Below are 25,086 nucleotides of genomic sequence, written 5' to 3' on the forward strand. Positions count from 1 at the left end.
GTCTCGAACCCGCGGTCTCAGGCAATCCACTCACCTCAGCCTCCCAAAGGCGTGGGATTACAGGCTGAGCTACCGAGCCCGGCTCCAGTCATTTTCTTATAGTATTGCATTGGATGTTCAAGGTCCATTATATGAGTGAGAACATGTGATATTCTGATCTTTGTTTCTGTGAGAGGTCACTCAGTATTATAGACTCTAGTTCCATTCAGGTTGCTGCGAAATTCATGATTTTGTTCTTTTTTATGGCTGCGTAGTATTCCATCGTGTATGTGTACCACATTTTTTTAATCCAGTCCTCTTTTGATGGGCAGCATGGTTGTTTCCAGGTTCTTGCTATTGTGAACAACGCTGCAATAAACATACGTGTGCAGGTATCTTTTTTATAGAGTGATTTGTGTTCTTCAGGGTATATTCCCAGTAGGGGGATTGCAGGGTCATATGGAAGGTCAATTTTTAGAGCTTTTAAGAATCGCCACACTGCTTTCCACAGAGGTTGCACTAGTTTACACTCCCACCAGCAGTGTAGAAGTGTTCCCTTTTCACCACACCCTCTCCAGCAGCTGTTATTTTTTGAGTTGTTGATAATTGCCATTCTGCCAGTCTTCATTTCTGACGGTTCATCTTAAGGCGGAGGACCCCTACAAGTGAGTGGTATCCCAACAGGAAAATAAAACAAAACAAGGAAAAGGCAGTTCCCAAAGTCCCAGAGGAAGACAGATCACTCAGCTTCTCAGTGAGGGCCTCTTTCTCTGTGACTTGCATGTCCCCTCCACTTAATTTTCTAACCATGAAAGGGTCAGCAGCATTTATAATATTAATAGCACAGCATTTGTGCTATCATTTTAATCATCTTTTGAGTATTGCCTCCAACAGTTAACACAAAAGACTGCTTTATCCTTGGCTTTGGATTGCTGAACTGTATTTTTTTTTTCTGGCTGACTTTCTTTCCTGAATATACTTGCTTCAGTTCATACTGAAATTAGTGTGTGACTCCCTGAGCTGGTGCTGGCTCATGTGCAGGAAGATGTGCCGGAAGCAACCTAGGAGTTGGCTCACCCATAGAGCCATGGTCTCCTGCTGAGGGCTGAGGGTGGAACCTCCGTGGCCACAGAAGGATGTCAACCATGTTTGGTTTATCCCCTCTTTGTCTCCTCTGGTAGAAAAGGGAGCTCAGCAATTTTGAGTATCTTATGTACCTCAACACCATGGCTGGGAGGACCTACAGTGACTACATGCAGTACCCAGTATTCCCCTGGGTCCTCGCGGACTACACCTCAGAGGTAAGACATTCACGTGGAAACCATGCAGCTTTCCTAAGGCTTTCTTATGTCAATATCCATAGTACCCTAAGTCAGCATGCAGAGCTCCTGCTAGGAGGTTCAGACTCCTGACTCCAAGTACATGGGCCTAACGGCTACTGAGTGCTTAGATCCCGCCAAGCTCAGTGCTTGGCAGCTTTTGGAGTTTGGCTGCCTGGGGTTCTGTTAAAATGAGACCCAGAGGGTTCCCTGGTTTACTGTCTTCATGAAGCCCATCTTCAAAGATTACCAAAGCTCCAACCTGGGGGTGAGTGGCAGTCACAGATGAGGTCGGCTACGGGAGCTATTCCTAGAATAAAGGAGAGAGAGAGAGAAAGAGAGAGATACAGAGAGACAGAGAGATACAGAGAGGGAGACACAGAAAGACTGAGACATAGAACAAGCCACTCTCCCGGTAGCTTGACTTCATACCTGAGATGATGGTGTCTGGGCTTCACCTGGGATCTGGACTGACATGTAGTGATAGGAGGCTGATGGCAAGATGGCAAGACCACATCATTCATCTCTTTTGGCCCTTGCCGAGACCTCAGGAGGTAGAGGGAGGGAAAGTAGGGAAAATATACAGCTAAACCAAGGTGATGTCTGTGCCTGTGTGGGGACAAAGCAGGCTATGAAGCAGTGTCCTGGGCACCTGGGCTCTGACTATCGGGAGATATGTTAGACCCTGTGTCGAGTACAGAAGGTGGCTGGGTCACTTGTTCAGATGAGCCCCTGCCAGTCCTGCCTAGGTCTGCTGGAATAGCAGACCTTTAGGATTTGATAGAGTGGACTCAGTCTTTTGTGACCTCCCATCCCCACTTAAGACATTTCATACAGCAACACTTTTCCCATCAGCACATGTTGCTTCTTATTACACTAATGATCCATCTTAGGCTTAGACACAGCTTATGTGTTACAAAGTGGCAGTTTACAAACCTTTTTATTCAGTCTGTACTGTGTATTTAAAATTTTTTGATTACTTACCAGCATAAAGATTGGGAGATTTCTTCTTAAATATCTGGATTTCCAATACCTCTTGGAAAATCAGGATATAGAGCAACTAGGAACTGTTCTAAGCTAGCAAGATCACAGAAGCTGAGGTGGGGTCTTACACATGTCTCCTCCAGAACTCACTGGGATGTTAGAAGGGGATGCCTCACTCTTGTGCCCCTTGGCTTCTGCAGGCCTTGGAGGTGGTGACAGTCTCTCCTGGCAGCAAAAGAAGAGTCATACAGAAACACCTCCTCCTATAAAGAAATGCAAACCCTGGGAATATTCAACTCCTTCATTAACACACAGACCATCTCTGCTAAAAGAAAATGTCTCCCAGAACACCTGGCTCTAAAACTCTTCCTGTCTCCTCTATTGTGTATTCCCAAGGGAGGGGAAGGGGTGACCATTGCATGCTTTCACTGTTCGGAAGGAAGTGGGCCTCCAAAAAAACAAAGATGCTCCTTTTGTTTCTTCCCAAAGCAGATGATTACTAACTTACCTGGCAGGGGAGATACCATGATCACTAACTTCCTATAAAATCAGTTTGATTCTAAGCAAGAACACTGAACTGTCAGAGTACATTACTCCATGAGGGCAGGAACCAAATGCTTTAGAGACAATGGGACTTCTCTTGAAAATCTCTTTTCTGTAACTGGTGGCCATGTTCTAATTTGGGTCAACTTGGAACAGGTTCAGTGTGAACTCAATCTTCTCCTCTTATTTTTTCTCTCTCCCCTTTTAAGTCTTTGTGGATCATTGGCTTAGGGGGCCATAAAACCCCAGCCCACCAGCTAATTGCCAGAGGGGGGTCAGACCAAATGACAATAAACCAATAAAGAGAACCATAAAACTAAAGAGCATGGCTCTTAGGGCACTAGGGGATAAGGGGGGAGGGAGTTAACTCTGGTTACACATCTGCCTTCTAGACGTTGAACTTGGCAAATCCCAAGACTTTCCGGGATCTTTCAAAGCCCATGGGAGCTCAGACCAAGGAAAGGAAGCTGAAATTTATCCAGAGGTTTAAAGAAGTTGAGAAAACTGAAGGTAAGTAGATCCAGCTTGAGTTTTGTGCAGTGCTGATTACCTGAATGTCCTGAAAAGATCATTGATAACAATGTAGGCTCTCACATAACCTATAAATAATTGTATTTGAATAGAGAACTCTCTAATCCAGTGGTAAAAATATCCTGGAGAGTTTCTAAAAATACTGACGTCCGGGTCTCACCTCCAGAAATTCTGACTTAATTAAGTCTGTGGTTCTGCAAAGCTCAGGTGATTCTAATATGAAGCCTGGACAGAGAAGTATCATGCTGAGAGCTAATAATACCTCTACAACTTGGAGCAGACAATGGCAGAGGACCTGCTATTCATGTAGCACTTTCTATATGCCAGGCACAGGCCAACCTGCATTTGTATATGCAGTGGTCCATTTCACAGAGAAGGAAAGTGAAACTCAAGAGAGTTTAAGCATCACTTTCACAATCACAGTCTCTAATTGGCAGAGCCTGCATTTTTCTGGCTCTAGAACCCAGTTCCTAAACTTTGTTCAGTTTTGTCACATTCACAAGCCGCCTGTACTTTTATTGTCTTTTTTAAAAATTCATTTATTTTAAAGATTTGGGTACAATTCAGGATTAGGTATACAAATGATCATTCTACAGGCAAAGTTTGTGCCTGACTTTGGTCCCCACATTGTCTGGTTGAGATCAGGTACCCTTATTGATGAAGTGTGTCCCCCCTTCCCCTGATAGGGTCCCGCTACTGCCAATTCCTTTCTTGTGGTATTATGATAATTGTTCAGGGTCCGCTTATGAGTGAGAACATGTGGTTGTTAGTGGAGGCATTGTCAAAGATGAGTTGGTTGAGAAATTGAGGTGTTGGAAGCTGGAATCTCTATCTTGTCCTATTGGTCTATATGTCTGTTCTTGTACCAATACCAGGCTGTTTTGATTACTGTAGACTTATAATAAAGTTTGAAGTCTGGAAGTGTGATACGTCCCACTTTGTTTCTTTTGCTGAGGATTGTTTTGGCTTTGTTTCTTTATTTCTGTGATAAATCACTGAGTATTATAGACCCTAAATTCATCTAAGTTGCTGCAAAGATCATAATTTTGTCCTTTATGACTGCAAAATGTTCCATCATGTATATTTACCACATTAAAAAAAGATCCAGTCTACTTTTGATGGGCAGCATGATTGGTTCCATGTTTTTGCTATTGTGAATAGTGCTGCAGTAAACATGTGTGCACAAGTATCTTTTTTGAATAATGATTTGATTTCCTCTGGGTATATTCCCAGAAAAGGAATTGCTGGATCATATGGAAGGTCAATTTTTAGATCTTTAAGGAATCACCACACTGTTTTCCATGGAGGTTGTATTAGTTTGCACTCCCACCAACAGTGTAAAACTGTTCCTTTTCCCCTGCATCCTCTCCAGCATCTGTTGTTATTTGAGTTATTGATGATGGCCATCCTGACTGGAAATAGGTGGTATCTCAGTGTGGTTTTAATTGGCATTTATTTAATGATTAGTGAGACTGAGTATTTTTTCCTGTATCCATTGGCTGCTTGTATGTCTTCTTTTGAGAAGCATCTATTTATATCTTTGCCCACTTTTTAATAGGTCTGTTTTTTCCCCTGGCATATTTGAGCTCCTTATAGATTCTAGATGTTAGGCTTTATCAGGTATATAGTTAGCAAATATTTTTTCCCAGTCTGTGGGCTGTCTCCCAGCTCTTTTGATGGTTATGCTTTGCAAAAGCTTTTCAGTTTCATGAGTCTATCTTGTCTCTTATGGCATGGGCATTTGGAGTTTTGATCAGGAATTGACTGCCAGTTCCAATTTCCATCAGGGTGTCTCCTGCATTTTCTAAAGTTCTTGTAGTTTGAGGCTTTATGTTTAGGTCTTTGATCCATTTAGAGTTGATTTTTGCATATGATGACAGGTAGGGGTCTTGTTTTAATCTTCTGCATGTGGTCAGCCAGTTTTCCCAGCACCATTTACTCAGTAAGTTTTCTCTCCAGTGGTTGTTAGGGGAGGCTTTGTCAAAGTTGATTTGGTTGAGAAATTAAGGTTTTGCTTCTGGAATCTCTATCCTGTTCCATTGGTCTATATGTCTATTATTGTACCAATACCAGGTTGTTTTGATTACTGTAACCTTATAATAAAGTTTAAAGTCTGGAAGTGTGATACCTCCTGCTTTGTTTCTTTTGCTCAGGATTGTTTTGGCTATTCGTGGTCATTTACATATCCATATGAATTTCTGTATTGTCTTTTCCAGGTCTGAGAAGAATGATGTTGGTAATTTAATGGGTACTGTGTTAAATCTGGGTAGGATGGATATCTTAATAATGTTGATTCTTTCAATGCATGAGCATGGAATATTTTTCCATTTGTTTGTGTCATCTTTGATTTATTTGAGCAGTATTTTGTAGTTTTCATTGTAAAGGTCTTTCACTTCTCTGGTTAGGAAGATGCAGGGGTATTTCGTTTTTTGTTTTTGTTGCTATTGTAAATGGGATTGTGCTTTTTATTTGGTTCTCTGCCTGTTTGTTGTTGGTGTATAAGAATGCATGTTGATTTTGTACACTGAGACTTTGCCAAAATCCTTTATCAATGCAAGAAGGTTTTTAACAGGTTCTCTTGGGTTTTCAAGGTACAGAATCATATTGTCAGCAAAAAGGGATAACTTGATTTTCTCTTTTTCTATTTGGATATCCCTGATTTCCTTCTCTGGTCTGATTGCTCTATCTAGAACTTCCAACAATATGTTGAACAGTAGGGGTGAAAGTGAGCAGCTTTGTCTTCTTCCAGTTTTCAGGGGAAATGCTTTCAATTTCTTTCCGTTTAGCAATATGTTGGCTGTGGGTTTCTCATAGATGGCTGCTACTATTTTAAGGTATGTTCCCTCTATGCCTAGGTGTTCAAGAGTTTTTAACAAGAAGTGATGCTGGATTTTATCAAAAGCTTTTTCTGCGTCTAATGTTATAATCATGTAATTCGTATGTTTACATCTGTTGATGTTTTTAATTACATTTATGGTCTTGCAGATGTTGAACCAGCCCTGCATCCTGGAGATGAAGCCTACTTGGTCTTGTCTTATTGTCTTAATGTTTTTCTTTAGGTCTTCACTTCCTAAACTTCAATGAAAGTATTTATTTTAATGTTGTATTTGAGCACAGCATGGTCTGCATGTCTGCCACTTGTGAGCACAGCCCTCAGGTACATCCTTTCATTGCAGGAGACATGACCGTCCAGTGCCACTACTGTACTCACTACTCCTCGGCCATTATTGTTGCCTCCTACCTCGTCCGGATGCCACCCTTCACTCAGGCATTTTGTGCTCTGCAGGTGAGTTGGTACCTGCTCCTCCTACACATGGACGCGTGTGCGCACGCGCGCACGCACGTGCACGCACGCACACACACACACACACACACACACACACACACACACACACACACAAATACACGCAGCTGTATCACACAGTCCAAGACCTGGGCTTCGATAAGGAGGGAGCCCCTCTGCTAAAAACTTGATCATTAGCCAGTGATTTCTCCCTTGACATTGGCCCCAGGGTTCTTGTCTTCCTGCCAAGGCAGGCTGTTCATCAATTACACCTGCACATCTGCTCAACAGAGTCTTACAAAAAGACACTAAAAATTTTTTTTTGTAATGAGATATGAAAACATTACTTAGCGTATATAAGATTTAGTGGAAAAGGAAAAGCAGGAAGTTTGCAGACTAGAAAGGAAGGCAGTCAAAAATTAGAAAAATAAATACAAGAAGTACAAGAAGGAACAATGAAAAGAATATGACTCAAGACATGAAAATGTGTAAATCTGTGCTAAGTGCAAACTGAAAGTTTCCAATGGACAAACAAAATACTTGAAGACTGAAATGAACAGCTAAACCAGAGAAAGCAACTTAGCTGCCTGTAAAGTAATGGACTATTATACCAGCTTAGAGTTGCCAGGTTTTGCAAATAAAAAATACAGGATGCCTAGTTAAATTTGAATTCCAGTTAAAGTGTGAATTGTTGGTTATTTATCTGAAATTCAAATTTACCTGGGCCTCCTGCATTTTACCTGGTCAGTCTGACTCTCAAATGGATGGTGGTGTCCAAGGCAAGTGGGATCTCTGGAACAGAGTCCCTTGCGGGCAGCATTGTGAGGGTGCTGAGAAACTCTTTCCCCCTCTTCCCCTCCCATCCTCATCAGTGGGATCCTTCTTTCAAGGAATCCCTTATCTCAGGGTACAGCTTTTGAATAGGGAGAACCCTCCAACAGCCCACCTGTCTCAGCTGATTCCAAAATGAAGACAACCCGAGTTTATGGGCTGACCCAATCCATACCTTGCAATAATCTGATGCAGAAGAAGACATGAGCTGGGGTGAGCAACGGGCCACCAAACACATCTAAGCATCATCTCAGAAAAGCATGAGTATCCCAGAAAAGCATGAGTGTCTGGTCTGATCTCATCAAAAAGTTCACACTTTGTACTCACTCAGAGGACCTTGATTTCTGAGAAACCAAAGGACACCCTGGGTCAGCACTAAAGACAAGCCCCGCTGAACCCTGGGCAGGAATAAGTAGACACGGTCAAGATGCTTTCTCCAAATAAGTAATGAACCCCCCTCCCGTCTTGTTTCTTGGCACTGCTTTCTCTCTCCTTGGAGGCAAGGCTCCTCTAGACATTGTATAGCCCCCTCTCCCTGGAAATTCACTCAAAAATAGTGTGTGTTTCCCCTGAGTCTTTCTCAAGAAACAAGCATTTTAAGTAAGTTTGGTTTGGAGAACAAATGGTCCCAGAGCTATACCCCATGCCAGGATTCCCATCCAGATGTTGCTCATTAATCTGCAAGAAATGATGATCACTGTTGATGATGATAGTGATGGATTCTGTTACTGGTTTCCATCCAGGGAATTTAAATGTTTAAATGTTCAAGATGCTTTCAAAGTTTCCCTTGCCCCTTCAGTGGGATACATTACAGCCGGGAGCCCCAGCTCCACCTGTTGCTTAGGATCTTTTCACATTGGGAGGAGATGGAGTGAAAGAGAAATACGAGATTTACATCCCAGCTCTGCCACTTAATAGATACAAAAATCTTCTGCAAGTTATTTTACCTCCCGAAATGAGGGTTAATTAGGCATATCTCACTGGGCTGTTGAGAAGATTAAATGAGAAAATATGAAGAAAGCCCCTAGCCTAGAGCTTGACACTACATAGGTGATCAATCACTGTTAGTTCCCTTCTTCCCTCTGCAATCAGCCAGATCTAATCTGAGCAGGTTTGAACTTGTTCAAGCTGGTCTCCTATGGTATAAGCTTATTTAAGCCAGTCTGTATTGCATCAATATATTCCAACTTAGTAAGAGCCAGATAAAACAGGTGTGTCGTGACCCCAAGAGGATATTTGGGTTATGGCCACTTTGAAGTTAGTGACTAGTATGGGCTTATCCTAGCCAATGTGGTCTATGGATGACCAGACAAAACTAGTTTGAGATGGTCTATACCAGTGTGAGCTAGATGATCAGAGATAATTTTATATGCTTTTAATAGCACAAATGTAGTCATATTAGCTTGAGCCCTTTTGACTCCCATGTTAATGTCCCTAATGTGACTCCTGGTTTGGGGGAGCTCAAATCTGTCTTTGACAAATTGGCCCATCCAAGTTGAAATCACGTGGGCTCTCTCCATGTGCTTCTGAATTGGTCTCACCTTTCTACTATTAAATGACTCTTCTCATGGGCCACAACTGGTCAAGCCTTTTTTTTTTATTTTAAAGATGTACAATTGTACCCCTCAATTATGGTGTTCAATTCAGGACTAGATATACAAGTGGTCATCATACAGGTAGAGTCTGGACATCCCTTTGGTCCCCACTTCACCTGGTTTGAGATCAGATACCCTTATTGATGTTATGTGTCCCCATCTCCCCTGACAGTTTTTGGCTACTACCAATCCTTTTCATATAATTTTATGGTAAATGTTCAGGGTCTGTTTATAAGTGAGAACATGTGGTACTTTGTTCTTTGTTTCTGTGATAGATCACTGAGTATTATAAACTCTAAATCCATGCAAGTTGCTGCAACGTCAATAAGTTTGTCCTTGTTTATGGCTGTATAATATTCCATCATGTATATGTACCACATTTTTTCCAGTCCAGTTTTGATGGGCAGCACATTTGATTCCATGAAGAGTGCTACAATAAACATGTGCATGTATAGGTATCTTTTTGTAGAATGATTTGAGTTCCTCCAGGTACAGTCCCAGTAGGGAGATTGCTGGGTCATATGGAAGGTCACTTTCTAGTTCTTTTAGAAATTGTCACACTGTCTTCCAAAGAGGTTGCACTAGCTTGGATTCCCACCAACAGTGTAGAAGTGTTCCCTTTTCTCCACATCCTCACCAACATCTGTTGTTTTTTATTTTATTAATGATGGCCATTCTTACTGGGATTAGGTGGTATCTCAATGAGGTTTTGGTTTGTGTTTCTCTGATGATTAGTGGGGCTGAGCACTTTTTCATATGTCGTTAGCTGCATATGTGTCTTATTTTGAGAAGTGTCTATTCATGTTTTTTTCCCACTTTTTAGTGTGGCTGTTTTGTTGTTGTTGTTGCTTTCCTTTTGGCACGTTTGAGTTCCTTGTAAATACTGGATGTTAGGCCTTTGTCAGAAATACAGTTGGCAGATATTTTTCTCCCATTCTGTATATTGTCTCCCTGCTGTCTTGGTGGTATCTTTTGTTTTAAAGAAGGTTTTCAGTTTGACGAGGTCCTTCTTTTGTATCTTATCTCTTATGGCATGGGCATCTGGGGTTTTGAACAGGAATTGGTTGCCTATTCCAATTTCCATAAGGGCGTCTCCTACGTTTTCTAAGATTGTTATAGTTTGAATGGCAACTTCTTGAAGTCAGGCTCTTCCCTCCATCCTACCCTGCCTCCTAGTGGGTAGACCTGTCTCTTCTCAAGAGACCTTTACTTCGTGCCTTTCTGTGGTGACAAGAAGACTAGCCTCTCTTAGTGTCAGCAGCCTGAGGCACTGACTCCCAACCTGGGGGAGATCAAGGAGTGGGGAAGAGAGAATAGTGGGGAGAGTGCAGAACTCATGCAGTGAGGCTTTCTTCATTTAATAAAGACCAAAGCAAATAAGAAAGTGCCTACTTTTCCACTTTGCATGTAGACTCAGCATAAGACAGTGCATACTTTTCCACTCTGCACTGAGCAAACACCATCACTCACCTATTAACACAAATAAGTGAGAGTTGAGCCCTCATCTATGTTTGACCTTGAGCAGATTGTTTTCTTTCTCTGGGACTCAGGTTCCTTCTTGGTGAAATAAAGAAGATGGGAGAGATGATCACCTCTAAAGGCCCTTCACAACAGTTCTAACCTCTAAACTCATTAAGCACCTACTGTGTGCCTGGATAGTGCTAGGTATCTTACAAGTATTACATAAATTTTTAAAAACACTTTATTGTTGTAAAATATGTATGTTTTACCCCAAGTTCATTCACATTGTTGTGCAACCATCACCACCATCCATCCCCAGAACTTTTTCATCTTCCCAAACTGAAACTCTCTACCCATTAAGGAATAACTCTCCTATCATCCCTTCCCACAGCACCTGAAACCTACCATTCTACTTTCTGTCTCTATAAATTTGACTACTCTAAGTTTCATATACATGGGATCATACAATATTTATCCTTTTGTGATTGACTTCTTGCACTTACCATAATGTCCTCAAGGTTTATCCATGTTGTAGCATGCATCAGATTTCCTAAGACTGAATAATAGTCTATTGTATGTATCTACCACATATTGTTTATCCATTCATCCAGCGAGGGACACTGGTTGCTTCCACCTTTTGACTATTGTGAATAGCGCTGTCATGGATATTGCTGTGCCTTATATATGTCATTAACTCATTGGACTCTCACAAGTTTGTGAGAGGGTACTGTGATTAATTGTAGGATCCTGAGCCTCTAGGAGGTCACAACCCTCGGGAAATGACAGGAGAAATGAGACGGCTCCAGCCCTGGGGATACCGAACCTAAAACACTCACTGTAAATAAAGCGAGGTGGGATCTACGGTGGTTGTCCAGAGGAGACAGAGTGCTGGGGTCACATGCATTTTCAACATCATATTTTCAGTAGAACACTGAGGATATCACACACACATGTAAGTAGGTGGTATACATGAAATGTAGGTGCTGCAGCATGTGTGGGCAGCCTGGTACCCCCTAGTGCACCCAGTGCAGAGTGACAGAAAGCATGATGGCTCTGCCATGCTGTTACATGCTGTGTGCCTATGCAGCACACCCAGTGTGGCCTGAGGGGCTGCTGAAAGGCAGACATGGAGTTTTCTGGGCACTGTAAGCTGCTTACTGCACTCTGTGAAGAGAGTGTGGTCAGCATGAGTAGCTCCCACTGCAATGCAGTACATTCTGATTCCTGATTGGAAGAGAGCTTTATTCCCCCTCACGTTTATATGTTTTTCAGTTTGGGCCGATCTTAGAATTGATGCATACCTCTTTTGTCACTGTGTTTGTTTGTTTTCCTGCCCAAAACCTACACAATAATAGATTCTTACAATCCAGGAAATATAGTATTTGCATGTGCTGTGTGATCTGAGCAGATGGCATGTGCAGCCAGTGTGACCAGGCATGTGTCAGCTATGTGCTCTGTTATCCCACTCCCTGGGAAGTGTGAACTCTCATCTACTGGTGCTGGGGGCTTGTCTTCCCCAGTGGCAACCTCCGCATGCTGTGGTTCTTAGGAGTCTTGCCTGCCTCAAGCCAGTGTCTGTGAATATCCAGAAAGTCAAGTCACCAGGAGGCCAAGCCCTTGCTAGGACCCCAGCTCAGGCACCTGTTTCTGCCCCAGCAAAAGTACCAGTTGCTCTCAGGCCTGAGATCAGACCCAGCCTAGGTGGGGCCCAGCAAGGCAGCCGGTGCCCAGCGTGGACACAGCAGTGGTGGCTGCTGCTGCATTTAATAAGAAACAGAAATAAAGTGCTGTGTTAATTAAGTCACAGCCCATGTGAAGTCAGCTGTTACCAGCAGTGGGGAAGAGTTTTCTGCACCACCTGAGGCGAGATGACTGGTTTTGTGTAAGACAGACGCTAACTGCAGAGAGAACAGAGAACCATGGGGTAGCACTTCGCCCATTCTAATTGTTTACCTGGGAGTTCCTGGTAGGTACCCAGCTTAAGAAGCCAGTGCCTGAGTCAGGGCAGAGTGTTTGGGTTTGAAATGTGGCTTCATGAGAATCCTTCAGGGTCTACAGTGTTGTGTAGTTATTATAGAGATTCAATAAGGAGTATTAGAAAAGGCACGTATAATAGAGTCAGACAGTCCTGGAATAAACTCTGGGCTCTATAACTTTCTAATGGACAGGTTGAATAACTGAACCTTAGTCTCTCCATTCTTTAAAATAAGCCCCGAGTGGTTGGGTGGTGAGGACTAAAAGAGATACAGCATGAAACTGATTGTTTCTGGGTGCTTCATAAATGTCTGCTTCCCTCCTTCTAATGTAGACAGTGTGGGTTTCAGCATGCCTTTGTGGGTTTACTGCTTTAGTAAAGGGCCATATCCAGTAGGAAGAAAACTAGTGGCTATTCTAGGGTCATCCCATCCTCCATCAAGAACAACACCGCATAGACAGCTGGATTAGTACATAGTCTTCCTAAATGCCCCATGGGACTCATGCCTTTAGCTTATTAGTAGGATGTTAAGGCCTGGCATTTTCCTGCAGAAGGACCAGAGAATGATGAGTCCAGCCCTCTCTTACCCTCACACATTTGCACCTTTATTTTTCTGGTAGTGTTGTTACCTCAAAGCTGCTTGGACAGTGTGCTCTCCTTTCCCCACCCTCCTGTCCCTGTCTCAGGCACTGGAGGACCCCACCATGCCTTACTTGCCCCCATGCCCACCTCCCTCCCTCAATAACTTTCATCTCCTCTTTCTTTTTCTGTTTTTGAGCCACTGGTTGCCTTCCCCATGCACACTGAGAACGGGATTCAAGACCAGGATTTCTCCCAGTTCCTGATCTGTGTGAAGAAAACACATAGCAACTGGTTCACTTGACCCTTCTTTCTGTGTGCCTAGTTTATTGCATGACACTAACACACACACTCACATACACAGGCACATTATTGTTTTTGTACCCAAAGCAATCATCCAAGAGATTAAGAAACTTACTTATGTTCATCCTGCAAATTCATGGGCACTGAAATCCCCACCTAAGTTTTCCTGGTTCTGAAGCCAGTGTGCTTTTCATCATTGCACACTGCCACCCTGATGGACAGAGGGCAGTGGTTTAGACCAACTGATGTACAACAGGGTCCTGTAAGTGAAATTACTGGAAAGAGTATCTACTGTGAGAATGGTTTGTCAACCTGCTCATAAAACCAATCTCATTATCAAGATGTGGTAGAGGGTTGATTTAGGTCAGTCTCATTTGGAAGAAAGAATAGACTTTCTAGCATAAAATATCTGTGCATTTGGGTATCCTTCAGCACATGCAGTTACTGAATTTCCTGTGAGTGTGGGTCAAGAATTGAATGTTTTTCTGACATACTTCCCTGGCCATGTTAGAGAGGGGAGGAATATAGCAATTAAAATGTTTATCCAAGGACGATGGTGCATTTAGGCTTTGTGTCCGCAAATGAAAGGAACATTGCCTTTAATATGGAGCATTCCTTTTCAGAGTTTTCCAGTTTTAACTGCTGTACTATTATTACGAACTTTCCCCTGATTTTAACTCAGGGCAAAGTCCAGCAACAGTCCTTGTCAGCCATTTCTGTTCTCATTATTTTACTCTTAATTTAGATTTATCTCTTACCAACATCGAGCATCTCTTAAAAGATTTTAACTAAGGAATGATACCAAAGGTTATATTATTTCTGAACCCTTAACTATTCAAAATATGTCTCTGGAATCTATGTATATGGGTGATGTCTTAACTGAGCATAAAATCCAAAGGCCATAACTTTTTGCCTCAGAACCTTCTAACCTTGGCTTGGCTCTGTTGTCTTCTGGCCTAAATGTCACCTGGGAAAATCTTCCAATAAGAAGTTGTTCATTTGTTGACAGTAATAATCTTGCTATTTTTTTCAGCCCATTTTGATACACATGGGATTCATTATTCTTGATATTCAAGAATATATACATAACAGTTTGAGGACTAGCTCTTGGTTCAGTAATTTTCCCTGATCACTTTTGTTTTCTTCTAATTTCCATACTTAATTTCGTTATTGTTTTCTTTCATTTGGGTTTGGACTTTTCTTAGGTAGTCACTCTGTAAACCTTCTCTGGGTCTTTCTGCCTCTCACCTTCTTGCCCCTCCTTCATTCTATTGTCTCTTCCTTTTCTCCTTCCTTCCTTTCCTGAGAATCATATGCTAGCTGGGACTATTCGCCGGCAGCCACCATAGTTTATGTCAACCCACAGACTTACAAGTCACAAAGCAACTCCACTTTTCTTCTAGGGAATTTGCTGTTTTCTTTTGTATCGCAGAAGTGAGATAACCCATTAATTTTGAAGCAAATGTATGCAAATACATTTATTAATATAGGAAATAGGAAAATCAGTTATTGCTTCCTTTATAAATAATACAGGTTTAAGTTTTAAAGATATTACTTTTGCTAAAATGCATTAGACAGCTGTGAAAAAAATAACATTTTTCTTTCTGGTAATATCTTTAACCAGATTTGTAGCACTAACAATATTTCGTATGTATATATTATTTTTATTTAATACAGGTAATCTTTTTATTACCAAATCATATTGTTTCTCAGGAGATTACCATCAGCACTCATAAAAGCTGCAAAAGGGAAATGGGACGGGAAGACAGCATCAATCTCCTGCGGATGTAAGACTCAGGCTGCAGATTAAATACACAAAGCTCTTAATACATTTCAATGAGTGACTCAACTCATTGGGTGTAGATTTATTTAGACACCCTTCATTTTATTTTCATTTCAGTTTGATAGTGAACGTCCTCCCCTAATTTCAAAGTGACCTTAGGGAAAAGTCACATCTTTACACTGCCCATGTACTGTGTTTAGTTGCAGTCCCTTGGGTAAACTGGGTCTCCGAGTGTCCTTGCCCTTATGTGGAGAGTGACCTATGGATCTCACTCGATTCTCAGGTCTGACTTGGAAAATGAACCAGATAGTCTATTCCCACCAGGATGCTCAGGTGTGACTGCATTGGGTATGTGGCAGGTCCTCCCCTCTCAGAAAGAGCTATGTCCTCCCCTTTGCCCACACACAGTAGATCAAGCTTGTCTCAGGTCCAGGGATTCCCCCAAGAAACTGGAATGGGGCAAAACATGCCCTTTGGAGCTGTGTCATGGGTTCGATCCCCCATTCTGCCATCCACTGCTTTGCCAGCCTTGGGAAAATCAGGACACTTTGAAGAGCCTCAGTTTTCTGGTCTGCAAGTGGAAATACCAATTTCTTCCTGATGCACTGACTGTGAGGATTAAGAGAGGTCACCTGGGCATAGATCAGACAAGCTAAGAGGAGGCTCTTGTCCTTCTTTATCCTTCATTCACCCCTGAAGCTGCCTAACAGCTTCCTTGGGCGAATGCTAATGGGAATCCTCAGCCCTCTGAGCCTCAGTGAAGGGAGCAGACAGGCACCAAGGAGACACTGCCATGCTCGGCTCTGCCCTATGTTCTTGAGGTTACATGTGTGCTCTGCAGAGAAAGGCAGAAGAAAGCCAGGTTTTTGTTAAACAAAGGCCTACCCTTGCTGGCAACAAGTGAGCTATCAACTTCTGGGGAGAAGAATGTTCTTGAGATGTCCCCAAACTTAAGTAGACCCAAGGACAAGTTTCAGAAACTATCCTGAAGTCCCTCTGTCCCCAGCATCTTCATTCCTCCAACTGGGACCTGGTCTGAGGCACCCATCTGCCCTCTCCCAAGCTCCAAGACTACCTGGTAAACAACGGTACCATCAACTGAAGAGATTTGACAATTCATATGACAGGGTCAGGGTATCCAAGAAATATTCAAGGAAATAATTAGTCTGAAGTCTTACCTGTCCAGCCCCTTGTCCTTCATGGACCAGCCTTCTGCCCCTTAAATGCTAACATTCTTCCAGCTCTCCATCTTCAGATCTATTCTTTCTTGTCAAGGCTGAGACCACTGAATGCCTCTTGCTCTGTGTTAGATGTCACCAGGGCCCTGACTTAACCAGCCCTCCTCCCTCTGCTTCTTGCTCCCCTCCCACCTCTGCTTCTTGCCAAGACCTTGCCCTCTCCTCAGGACACTCTGCTGGCTTTCCTATCAGCAGACTTCCAGACTTCCAGACTCACCTCACTCGCTTTCAAGGAAACTTCCCACATATAATGTCTGACTCACTTCTTGGTCCTACAGATGGCTCTTCATTTCCACTGTGAACTGCTCAAGAGCCTAATCACAGTCATTCTCATTCTCGCTGCCTTGTGTAAAGTGCCTGATTCAGAACTGGCCCTCAACAAACTCAGGCAATGGTCAAATGAATACGATGGTTTTCATTCCTTGATCTAAACTCAGACTTTCACAATGAGAAATCATAGATTCCTTAGTTACCACTGATCATGCATCTTCCCTTGAAGCTCTGGTGCAAGTTTCCAGAGAGTGATGGAGTGAACTGATGCAGAGAGAACCATGACATGCATATGTGGGCTGATAAATGAATGTGTGTGGGGAGAGCAAATGGAAAGTTCTAATGGTGCAACCTGTGCCTCTGAGGCAGACTGGATAGTGGCCTGGGCAGCTTGGCGTCTCAAGTGTATGTGGCTGATTATGTTGGTCCTTTTACAACAGGGCGGAAGCTTCGATGTGGCAGATAGAATGTTCCACAGTGTGAGGAGCACATGGGAATCTGCCTCCAGAGAAAACATGAGTGATGTCAGGGAGCTAACCCCGGAGTTCTTCTACCTGCCTGAGTTCCTTATCAACTGCAACTCTGTGAAGTTCGGTGAGTGCAGGTCTGAGTGAGGCCAGGGGTGGATGGGAGTGTAGAATGTTCTTTTCCACAGGACTTGGGTTGTGACTAACTCATCAACACCTTTGCTAGGCCCTTCCCAGGATTCCTGCAGTTGGAGGAGTCTTTAACTGGGTAGCAGCACCTGACTGTGTGTATACCTCAGAGCCTTCACTGTACATGCTAAGGAAGACCGCTGGGCCCTGGGCTGTCAGGACAGCGCTGAGCCAACCCATGACTTTTCCTATGAGGGTCCCAGGTGTGAGTCAGCAGTAAGGTGGCTGCCAGAGAGCAGGAGCCTTTGCTAGCAGCCCAGGCCTGGCACTGCCCTGGGCAAACCCCTGCCCCTCACCAGCCCCATTCCTTCCACGTCCCACAAATAGATTACCCTGAACTCTGAGAGTGGTTTCTTGGGGCAGATTGTTGGGTTGGGTCCCAGGGAAGTTTTTACAGGCACTTGTGGTGGCTCCTTCTTTTTCCTTCACAGCTTGAGCCAGGCCTTCTTACTGCTTTGGAGGAGGTATAAACAATTCAGGAAGTCCCATGGGCAAATCCCTTGGTGACTGTGTGTATACCTCAGAGCCTTCACTGTATATGTATGTAAGGCTGAAATAGGACAATTTGCAGAGGGAATGTTCGGTCAGAGCCTGAGCAAGGTATAGGCAAGGTGCAGTGGTGGACCTTGGCCTGGCTGAGAGTCACCCAAAGGAGAGAGCACTCATGAGCTGTCAGTGACACAGGACCCAGAACCCCAGCTTATTTGGCATTCTCCTTCTTCCTCCAAGCAGCACATATAGGTATAGCCTCCAGGAATCACTGGTGTAAAACCCTGTAAAATCTTGTGCAATGGTCTTCAGCCCTGGATATGCAACCGAGATCTCTGTAGAGCACATCAGTGAGTGAGCCAGGTCCCATAAATCTGAACCATGAAAGTTGGTGTTCAAACTGCCAGAAGTCTCCCATGTGTCAGGGGTGAGAACTGGACAAATCCAAAGGTCAGTTCCCACAAAGCATGTCACGGCTTATAGCAGAAGTCAGTAAAGGAGAATGGAAGACAGGAGGAAGGGCAACTAACCAGCCTGGGATCAGAGTGCAGGCCGGAGTACCCACTCAGTCTTGGAAATGAAGCCAGGCTCTCTATGGGAGGTATGATGAGTTCGCTGTAGACATAATGGTTCATATCAGCAATGGAGGCCAAAAGAGTAGGTCCTCCAGGAAGTCAGGAGAACAAGTGGTTACCAAGCACTTATGGTATGCAGGTGCTTTTTAAGGCACTGGGGATATTGTTGGATTTCCTGGAATGAATTGTCGTAAAGATGTTTACATTCTAAGTGGAAGTGGGGGAGAGGGGATAGAAAATATAGATAATTTCTGTATTGTAAGTGAAACACTGTTGGATGCTGAGAAGTCCTATTAGGTCTATAGGTAAGAAAGTGGTTTCAAAGTGACTCGGTACCACCTGTGTTACTCTGGTCCCCAGGAAGGACCGGACAAAGATATAACAGGTGAGCTGAGACTGAGTGATGAGAAGGGCCAGGCCAGGCACAGCCCTACAGGCCAGGGAGAGTAGGGGAAGCTCTTATTCTAGTTTCTCCATGGATGTTCTGGAGGGTTCGAGCAAGACTATAACTTTCGTTTATTGAGCAACCATTATATGCCTGGTATTATTCTAAACACAATTTGTGTATTATCTCTTTCAGTCCTTCTACCAGCCCCCATAAGGTAACTCCTGTAATCAATCCATTCCTACTTTTGAGAGGATGAATCCCAAAGAAGTGGAGTAACCTGCTCAGGGTTGGATAGCTGATGGGGCGGAGAGAAACTTGGGCTGGAATTCAGGCTCCTCTTTCTACTGTTTGGAGAATCTCCATCTAAAAATCTTGCTGTCCCCACTTTAAAAATGGAGACAATATGCACAAATTGTAGAGTTAGAATGACGATTCAGTAATCTGATATGTGCCCGGAACCTAGCATGGTGCCTAATGTGGAATTAGGTGCTGAGAATGCAATAGCTTGTGTATCATCATTGCACCTCCTTATTGTTTGGATGCTATATAAAAAGCACCCAAATGAAAAGGCAGAGTGTGGTGGGGAGGAAGAGTGCTAAAAATTATGACACTAAAATCATTCTGTACTCTTATGAATCAAGCACTAACACTTCCTGGGAAGCAAGAGGGGCCCCGTGGAGGAGACATAGGCTTAGAGGCCAAGCCAATGAGGATAGGGGACATTTCAAACAGAGGAGACTGGAAGCGGTGTGGCCCACAAAGGACACAACTCACACTCTAAGCTACACAAAATCAACAACTCTGGACAGTAGAGTCTTGACATTCCCCAGTTCCTAGCCCAGCTTGGGCTCCCACTTACCCAAATCTCTGCTGTTTCTCATCCCATGCAGGCTGCATGCAGGACGGGACAGCACTGGGGGACGTGCAACTCCCTCCCTGGGCTGATGGGGACCCTCGGAAATTCATCAGCTTGCACAGACAGGTGAGTCAGTCCAGAATCCCTGGTATCCTGATGTGGACCTCAGCATCCCCTCAAAACCCATAGAGGTTTTCTGTTCAAGTAGAGAGCCAGTGACACGCTTTTATGTCTGGGAACTCAAAGGAGTGGGATTTGTACCTTGAATTGGTAGGGAAAGGCTTAGGTTTAAGAGCTCCATTAGGCTTTGCCCTTCTACCAGCTTGTTGTGTGTATCACTGGAGGAAGTGAGTTAAGATTTTTCTTGAGTGCCCTGCAAGACAAGTCAGTGCCTTTAGCCAATCCTCCAAGCAGGTTCACTTCCTGGGTTTTACTGCCCAGTTTAGCTCAGAGAGTGTTTGGAGGCTCAGGGGGCTCCCTGGCCAAATATTTCCAGGACTGGAGAGGACTTGACTTATACCCAGAAAAGCTGATGTGGTTAGAGGCTAGAGGTCATTTTGGACTGCATATCCTGAATCAGATATCTAGGTTAACTTAAGCACATGAAAAGATGTTCAACATTATTAATCATCAGCGAGAAATACATAAAAACCACAATAAGATACTACTATCTCGTATGAGATACTACTAAGAATGGTTGAAATTTAAAAGACTGATGAAAACAATAGTTGGTGAGGATGTGTGGAGCAACTGGAATACATCGTATATTGCTAATAGGAAAAGCTTGGTAGTTTCACATAAAGTTAAAGATGAATCTGCCACATCACTAGCACTTCCACTTGTAGGTATTCGCCCAAGAAAAATAAAAACAGGTCCACACTGTTTGTGCATATATATTTACAGTGCATAAATATTTACTTGTGCATAAATATTTACCAGTCTTATTCAAACTAACCAAAACCTGAAAATAACCCAAATGTCCACCGACTGAGGAATGAATGAACAAATGATACATTCACACTATGAAATGCTACTCGGCAATGAAAAGAAGCAGTTTTACTGATACACAGAACAATGTGGATGCATTTCAAGGCATTATCCTAAGCAAAAGAAACAAAACTCCAAAACCCCAAAGCTACATACCATGTGATTTCATTTGTGTGACATTTATAGGCAAGAATATAGGAACAGAGAACAAATCATTGGTTACTAAGATCTAGAGTGATCAAAAAGGAACACAGAGGGGAACTTTCTGAACTGATGAATCTTGATTGTGGTGATGGTTACATGACTGTGTGTAAAACATATTGAACTGTACATTTCAAAAGGACAAGTTTTGTTTTATATAAATTATATCTAAAAAAAAAAAAAAAAAAAAAACCTGAGGTAGGCCTGGCTAGTGACAATACACTTGTGCTTTTCCTCTGTCCTTTTTCTTTGGCAAAGAGAAAGTTCTTCCCTGGTTGAGTCTTGCATCTGAAAGTCCAGTGATAGGAATCATCCTTCCCACAGCCCCACTGGTCTTGAATACTTAGACCAGAGATGAACTTGACCTGCGGGCAGTATCAACCTTTGACTGTTAAAAGACAGAGGTGCACATGATTCAATAACATAACAAGGAGTATTGATCAGAATGTTATTGAAATGATGGACTTCTACATTCAAGCTGGATAAAGATGTGGTAGATGGCATAAGGGTGCAGATAGAATGCAAAGAAGGAAAGGGGCAAAGAGAGTGGAAGTTCTAATAAGGTAGAAGAACAGTCTTAGAAAGTAGTTAAATACCCAGCAAGGTTGGATGTGCTTTCACCTACTTGATGTTTGAATGAGGTCTTTCGAAGGTAGAGCTGGCCATGGAGTGGGTGACTTTAGGTGGAATGGAGGCAAAAGTCGTTGGAAACATGGAGCTTAAGGAACTGAGAGGATGAAGATCACAATCACTGTAGATGATGGCAGATCTTGAAGAAGAAGGGAAGGCATGGCTACGAGTCACCATCTTCAATGAATAAGAATAGCAGAGAAGTTGTTGGTAAACAGCAGTGAGGATGAGGAAGGGCTGGAGTTAGGTCTCATGAAGCAGGGAGGGGCAGATACTTTGTTTTTTTCACAAGAGGATGGATCAGCAATAATCTGGAGGTGACAATGAGGATCAAGAGGCTATAGCGCCATCTTCTGGCCCCCAGACACTGGGAATGTGTCCAGCAAGTGGCCCACTACTGAGCGTGAAGGGAGACTGACTGATGGCTGGGGTGGGGGGACGAGGAGCAAGGCTTCATTTAAAGAAAGAAGGTAGAGGAATGTGCGAGAGGGACTCAAGAACATGGGAAATGTGTTGGTTAGGAAGGAAGTGTTGGGGGAAAGGGCCCAGCAGCAGGGTCAGATGTCCTGGCCTGCAATTTTCCCACATACCAGCTATACCTATAGCTGTTCTGTTGTGGTCACCAACAAATGCCTTAATGCCACCATCTCCAGAAGGCTATTAGATGTGCTCCAGGCCAGATGGTAGGCTTGGGAAAGACATACCTCTCATCACACCTCATATGGCATGACTCAAGTAAAAGCCACTTTGGCCATAGACTTCAGAGACACTAACCTGACCCAGGTGACCTGACCTTCCCAGGTGTAGAGGTACATGTCCTCCCAGAGGACCACCAAGAGGAGCCCAGACAATTCCAAATGAGCATCTCTGGGGTCTGGGGACCCAGCTCAACCTAGCAGAAATAGGTACCACCTCTCAATACCTGATGAGAAACATTGCCAGCCAGGTTGCCCCCACCTGAGCCAGCTCCATCCATCAGAACTATATCCATGAAGAATCTGGCCTGTTTGACTCCTGTGCTAAATTTTTCATTTCCTGTAAAATGTCACCTTTCATTAGGGGCAGGTGTTGCTGGCTTTTAGAAGGGTGTTCCTAAGTGGGGTAAGTTTTAGTTCTCAAAGGCTTTAAGCTCAGATCCCAAGCTCCGTGGCTGAGTCGAGAACATCTCCTGTCCTGACAGCTATAGAAAGTGAGCCTGCACATAGGCAGTGTTCCTCGGGTCTTTACACACTTGCTCCACCGATGTGTGAGTGAGACGCTATTTGCCTGCTGTGTGCCTCGGGCTAGACAGAGGTGCCTCAATAAGGGAAGCTCACATTTCTGGGGACTAAGCTTTACCTCAAAGGCAAAGTCTATCATTTCTCTGCTAGGGATGATTTGGGAAGATTCCCATACCCAGATGCCAATTATTTATCAGTACTCAAGTGGAGATCTCCTTAGTGAAGCTGGATGTCCTCTGTAGGGTACTGAGGTGTGAAAGTTTGGGGCTGGGACATTAGGTTCAAAAACCACACATGAGTCTGCCCCAGAAATGGGGTAATTATACCTACCAGCAAAAGGTGGTGGCAGTGGGAAGAGAAAAGCCATAAAAAAGACCCAAGTCAATGCCTGAAACCTAGTATGTGCTCAGCATAGCTACCTAGCTAGCTACACGGAGCTCTCTGTGCAGAAGACACAGACACAACTCAATCCTTACATACACCCAAGAAGAAAATACAATTATTGGTTCATTTTACAAATGAAGAAACTGAGATGTTAAGACACACTCTGCTCTAGAGCATGCTCTCCTGGTCACTACACTTAGTCTCAGCTTCCTGACATTTTCTGGTCAGAATCAGCTTTGCTGTTTCATGTGTCAGATCTCAGCAGGATGCCAAGACTTTATTTTCAGTCTGGTCTCTTTCATTTAGATGTCTCTTCCAGACAAAAACCACATAGATATTCTAAATATCGTGGTTATTTTATGGTGTGGTTGAGCTGGGGTTTTGGGAACAGTCAGATCTTGTTTGCCACTTGCTAGAGGAAGAAATTGGGTGACCCTCAGATGGCTGATTCGTACCCACTTCCTGCTCATCAAGCCCAGGGGCCATCAATCATGTCTCCTGTGTGGAGCCAGCATCCTGAAGCACATGTCCTTTCTAATCTGTGCAGAAGGTACATGAAACCATGAGAAGCCTGGGTTTTCATGCTGTTTGGGTTTTGATTCCAGGCTCTGGAAAGTGACTTTGTCAGTGCCAACCTTCACCATTGGATAGACCTCATTTTTGGGTACAAGCAGCAAGGGCCAGCTGCAGTGGAGGCCATTAATACCTTCCATCCCTACTTCTATGGTGATAAAATGAACCTCAGCAGCATTGTTGATCCACTGATCAAGAGCACTGTCCTGGGTTTTGTCAGCAACTTTGGACAGGTGCCCAAACAGGTACAGTATACCTTATTATTTGTCTTGTTTTCTCCAAAGAGTGTGCGCGGTGTGAGCTCAGGAAATAGTGAAGACATTCTCCCCAGAGGTTAGGAACGAAGGAGTTATTAGTGTGATTACCTCATTGAATCTTCATAAACTCTGGGTATAGGAAGCATTATTTTATAGATCAGGAAACTGAGGCTCAGAGGGGCTAAATAAGTATTTAGCATACATAAATACTAATACATAACTACTAAATACATAAATACTAATGCACCATTAGTAAGCAACAGAGGTAGAGCTCTGACCCCATCTGAATAGGTCCAAAGCTTGTACCAAATTGCCACTGGTATGAGAGCATCTACCTTCTGCCTGCCAGGCCCCTGGTGAAATTGCAGAGATCTCATCTGGGCTTTCTGCTCTGCTGGCTCCATCTCCCATCAGGATAGTCACGTAGCAATATGAGCATGTGTGTTCATGTTGACATACAAGTTAGGCTCTTGTTTAAATGCCACTGGTCCTGTTGATTCCCCAAAGTATGGTTGTGTGGAGATGCTTTGGTCCTGAACACAGCCATCTGGGCTCAAAAGTGTGACCCCATGGCTAGGCTCCCAGCCTGGTAGTTAGCAGCCACATTGGGAGATAAGTGTCTAACCCTGGACAATCCCAGGACAGTCCTGGGCAACAACCTTTCCCACATGTGACCTTGAGTGCTGGATGGGCTCCTCTTGTAGTTAGTGCAAAACTAACATCTTTTCTGTGTGACCTTATGTGACATGCTGAGTTTCGCTCAGTTCTTAGAAAAGAGGACTGTGAGATGGGCATGAGGGTGACTTGGAGATGAGATGGCACATCCAAAACAACTTTGCGGGGGGGCTTTGTAGAAAGGAGAGATGTTCAGGGTAAAAACTTGATAGCTTAATGGTTTTATTTCTTTAATTTAAAAAATATGTACTAATACAGATAATGCAATGAAATAATTCAGAGTAGTAGCCACCACCACTCAACCACGTCCAGTTTCATATACTCACAGTTCTTGTCCATGGCAAAGATCTTTTCACATTAGTGTGATCATGGAACACACACAATTTTAGATTCTGATTTTACTGAGTGATAGGTCATAAGAGCTTTTAAGAAATATGTTTAAGTGATCATCAGAATGATAATTCCCAAGTGGTCCCAGTCTGAAGACAGGATTAAAGTCTTAGGACCTCATGCTACTCCTG

General features: G+C 43.4%; 1 protein-coding gene across 1 annotated transcript in view; it reads left to right on the forward strand.

Annotated features, from left to right (window-relative positions):
• The window catches only part of LOC103254854 (WD repeat- and FYVE domain-containing protein 4), a 115,790-nt gene that overhangs the window by 67,944 nt on the left and 22,760 nt on the right, over nt 1–25,086 (forward strand). Inside the window, exons 10-15 of the mRNA XM_008052841.2 lie at nt 1,161–1,280; nt 3,218–3,335; nt 6,533–6,642; nt 17,115–17,268; nt 19,673–19,764; nt 23,666–23,878. Of these exons, the coding sequence (XP_008051032.2) occupies nt 1,161–1,280; nt 3,218–3,335; nt 6,533–6,642; nt 17,115–17,268; nt 19,673–19,764; nt 23,666–23,878 (807 nt within the window). The remainder of the gene's footprint in view (nt 1–1,160; nt 1,281–3,217; nt 3,336–6,532; nt 6,643–17,114; nt 17,269–19,672; nt 19,765–23,665; nt 23,879–25,086) is intronic.

Source organism: Carlito syrichta, unplaced genomic scaffold, assembly GCF_000164805.1.
Source record: "Carlito syrichta isolate Samal-C Ts95f unplaced genomic scaffold, Tarsius_syrichta-2.0.1 Scaffold287565, whole genome shotgun sequence".
Lineage (NCBI taxonomy): Eukaryota > Metazoa > Chordata > Mammalia > Primates > Tarsiidae > Carlito > Carlito syrichta.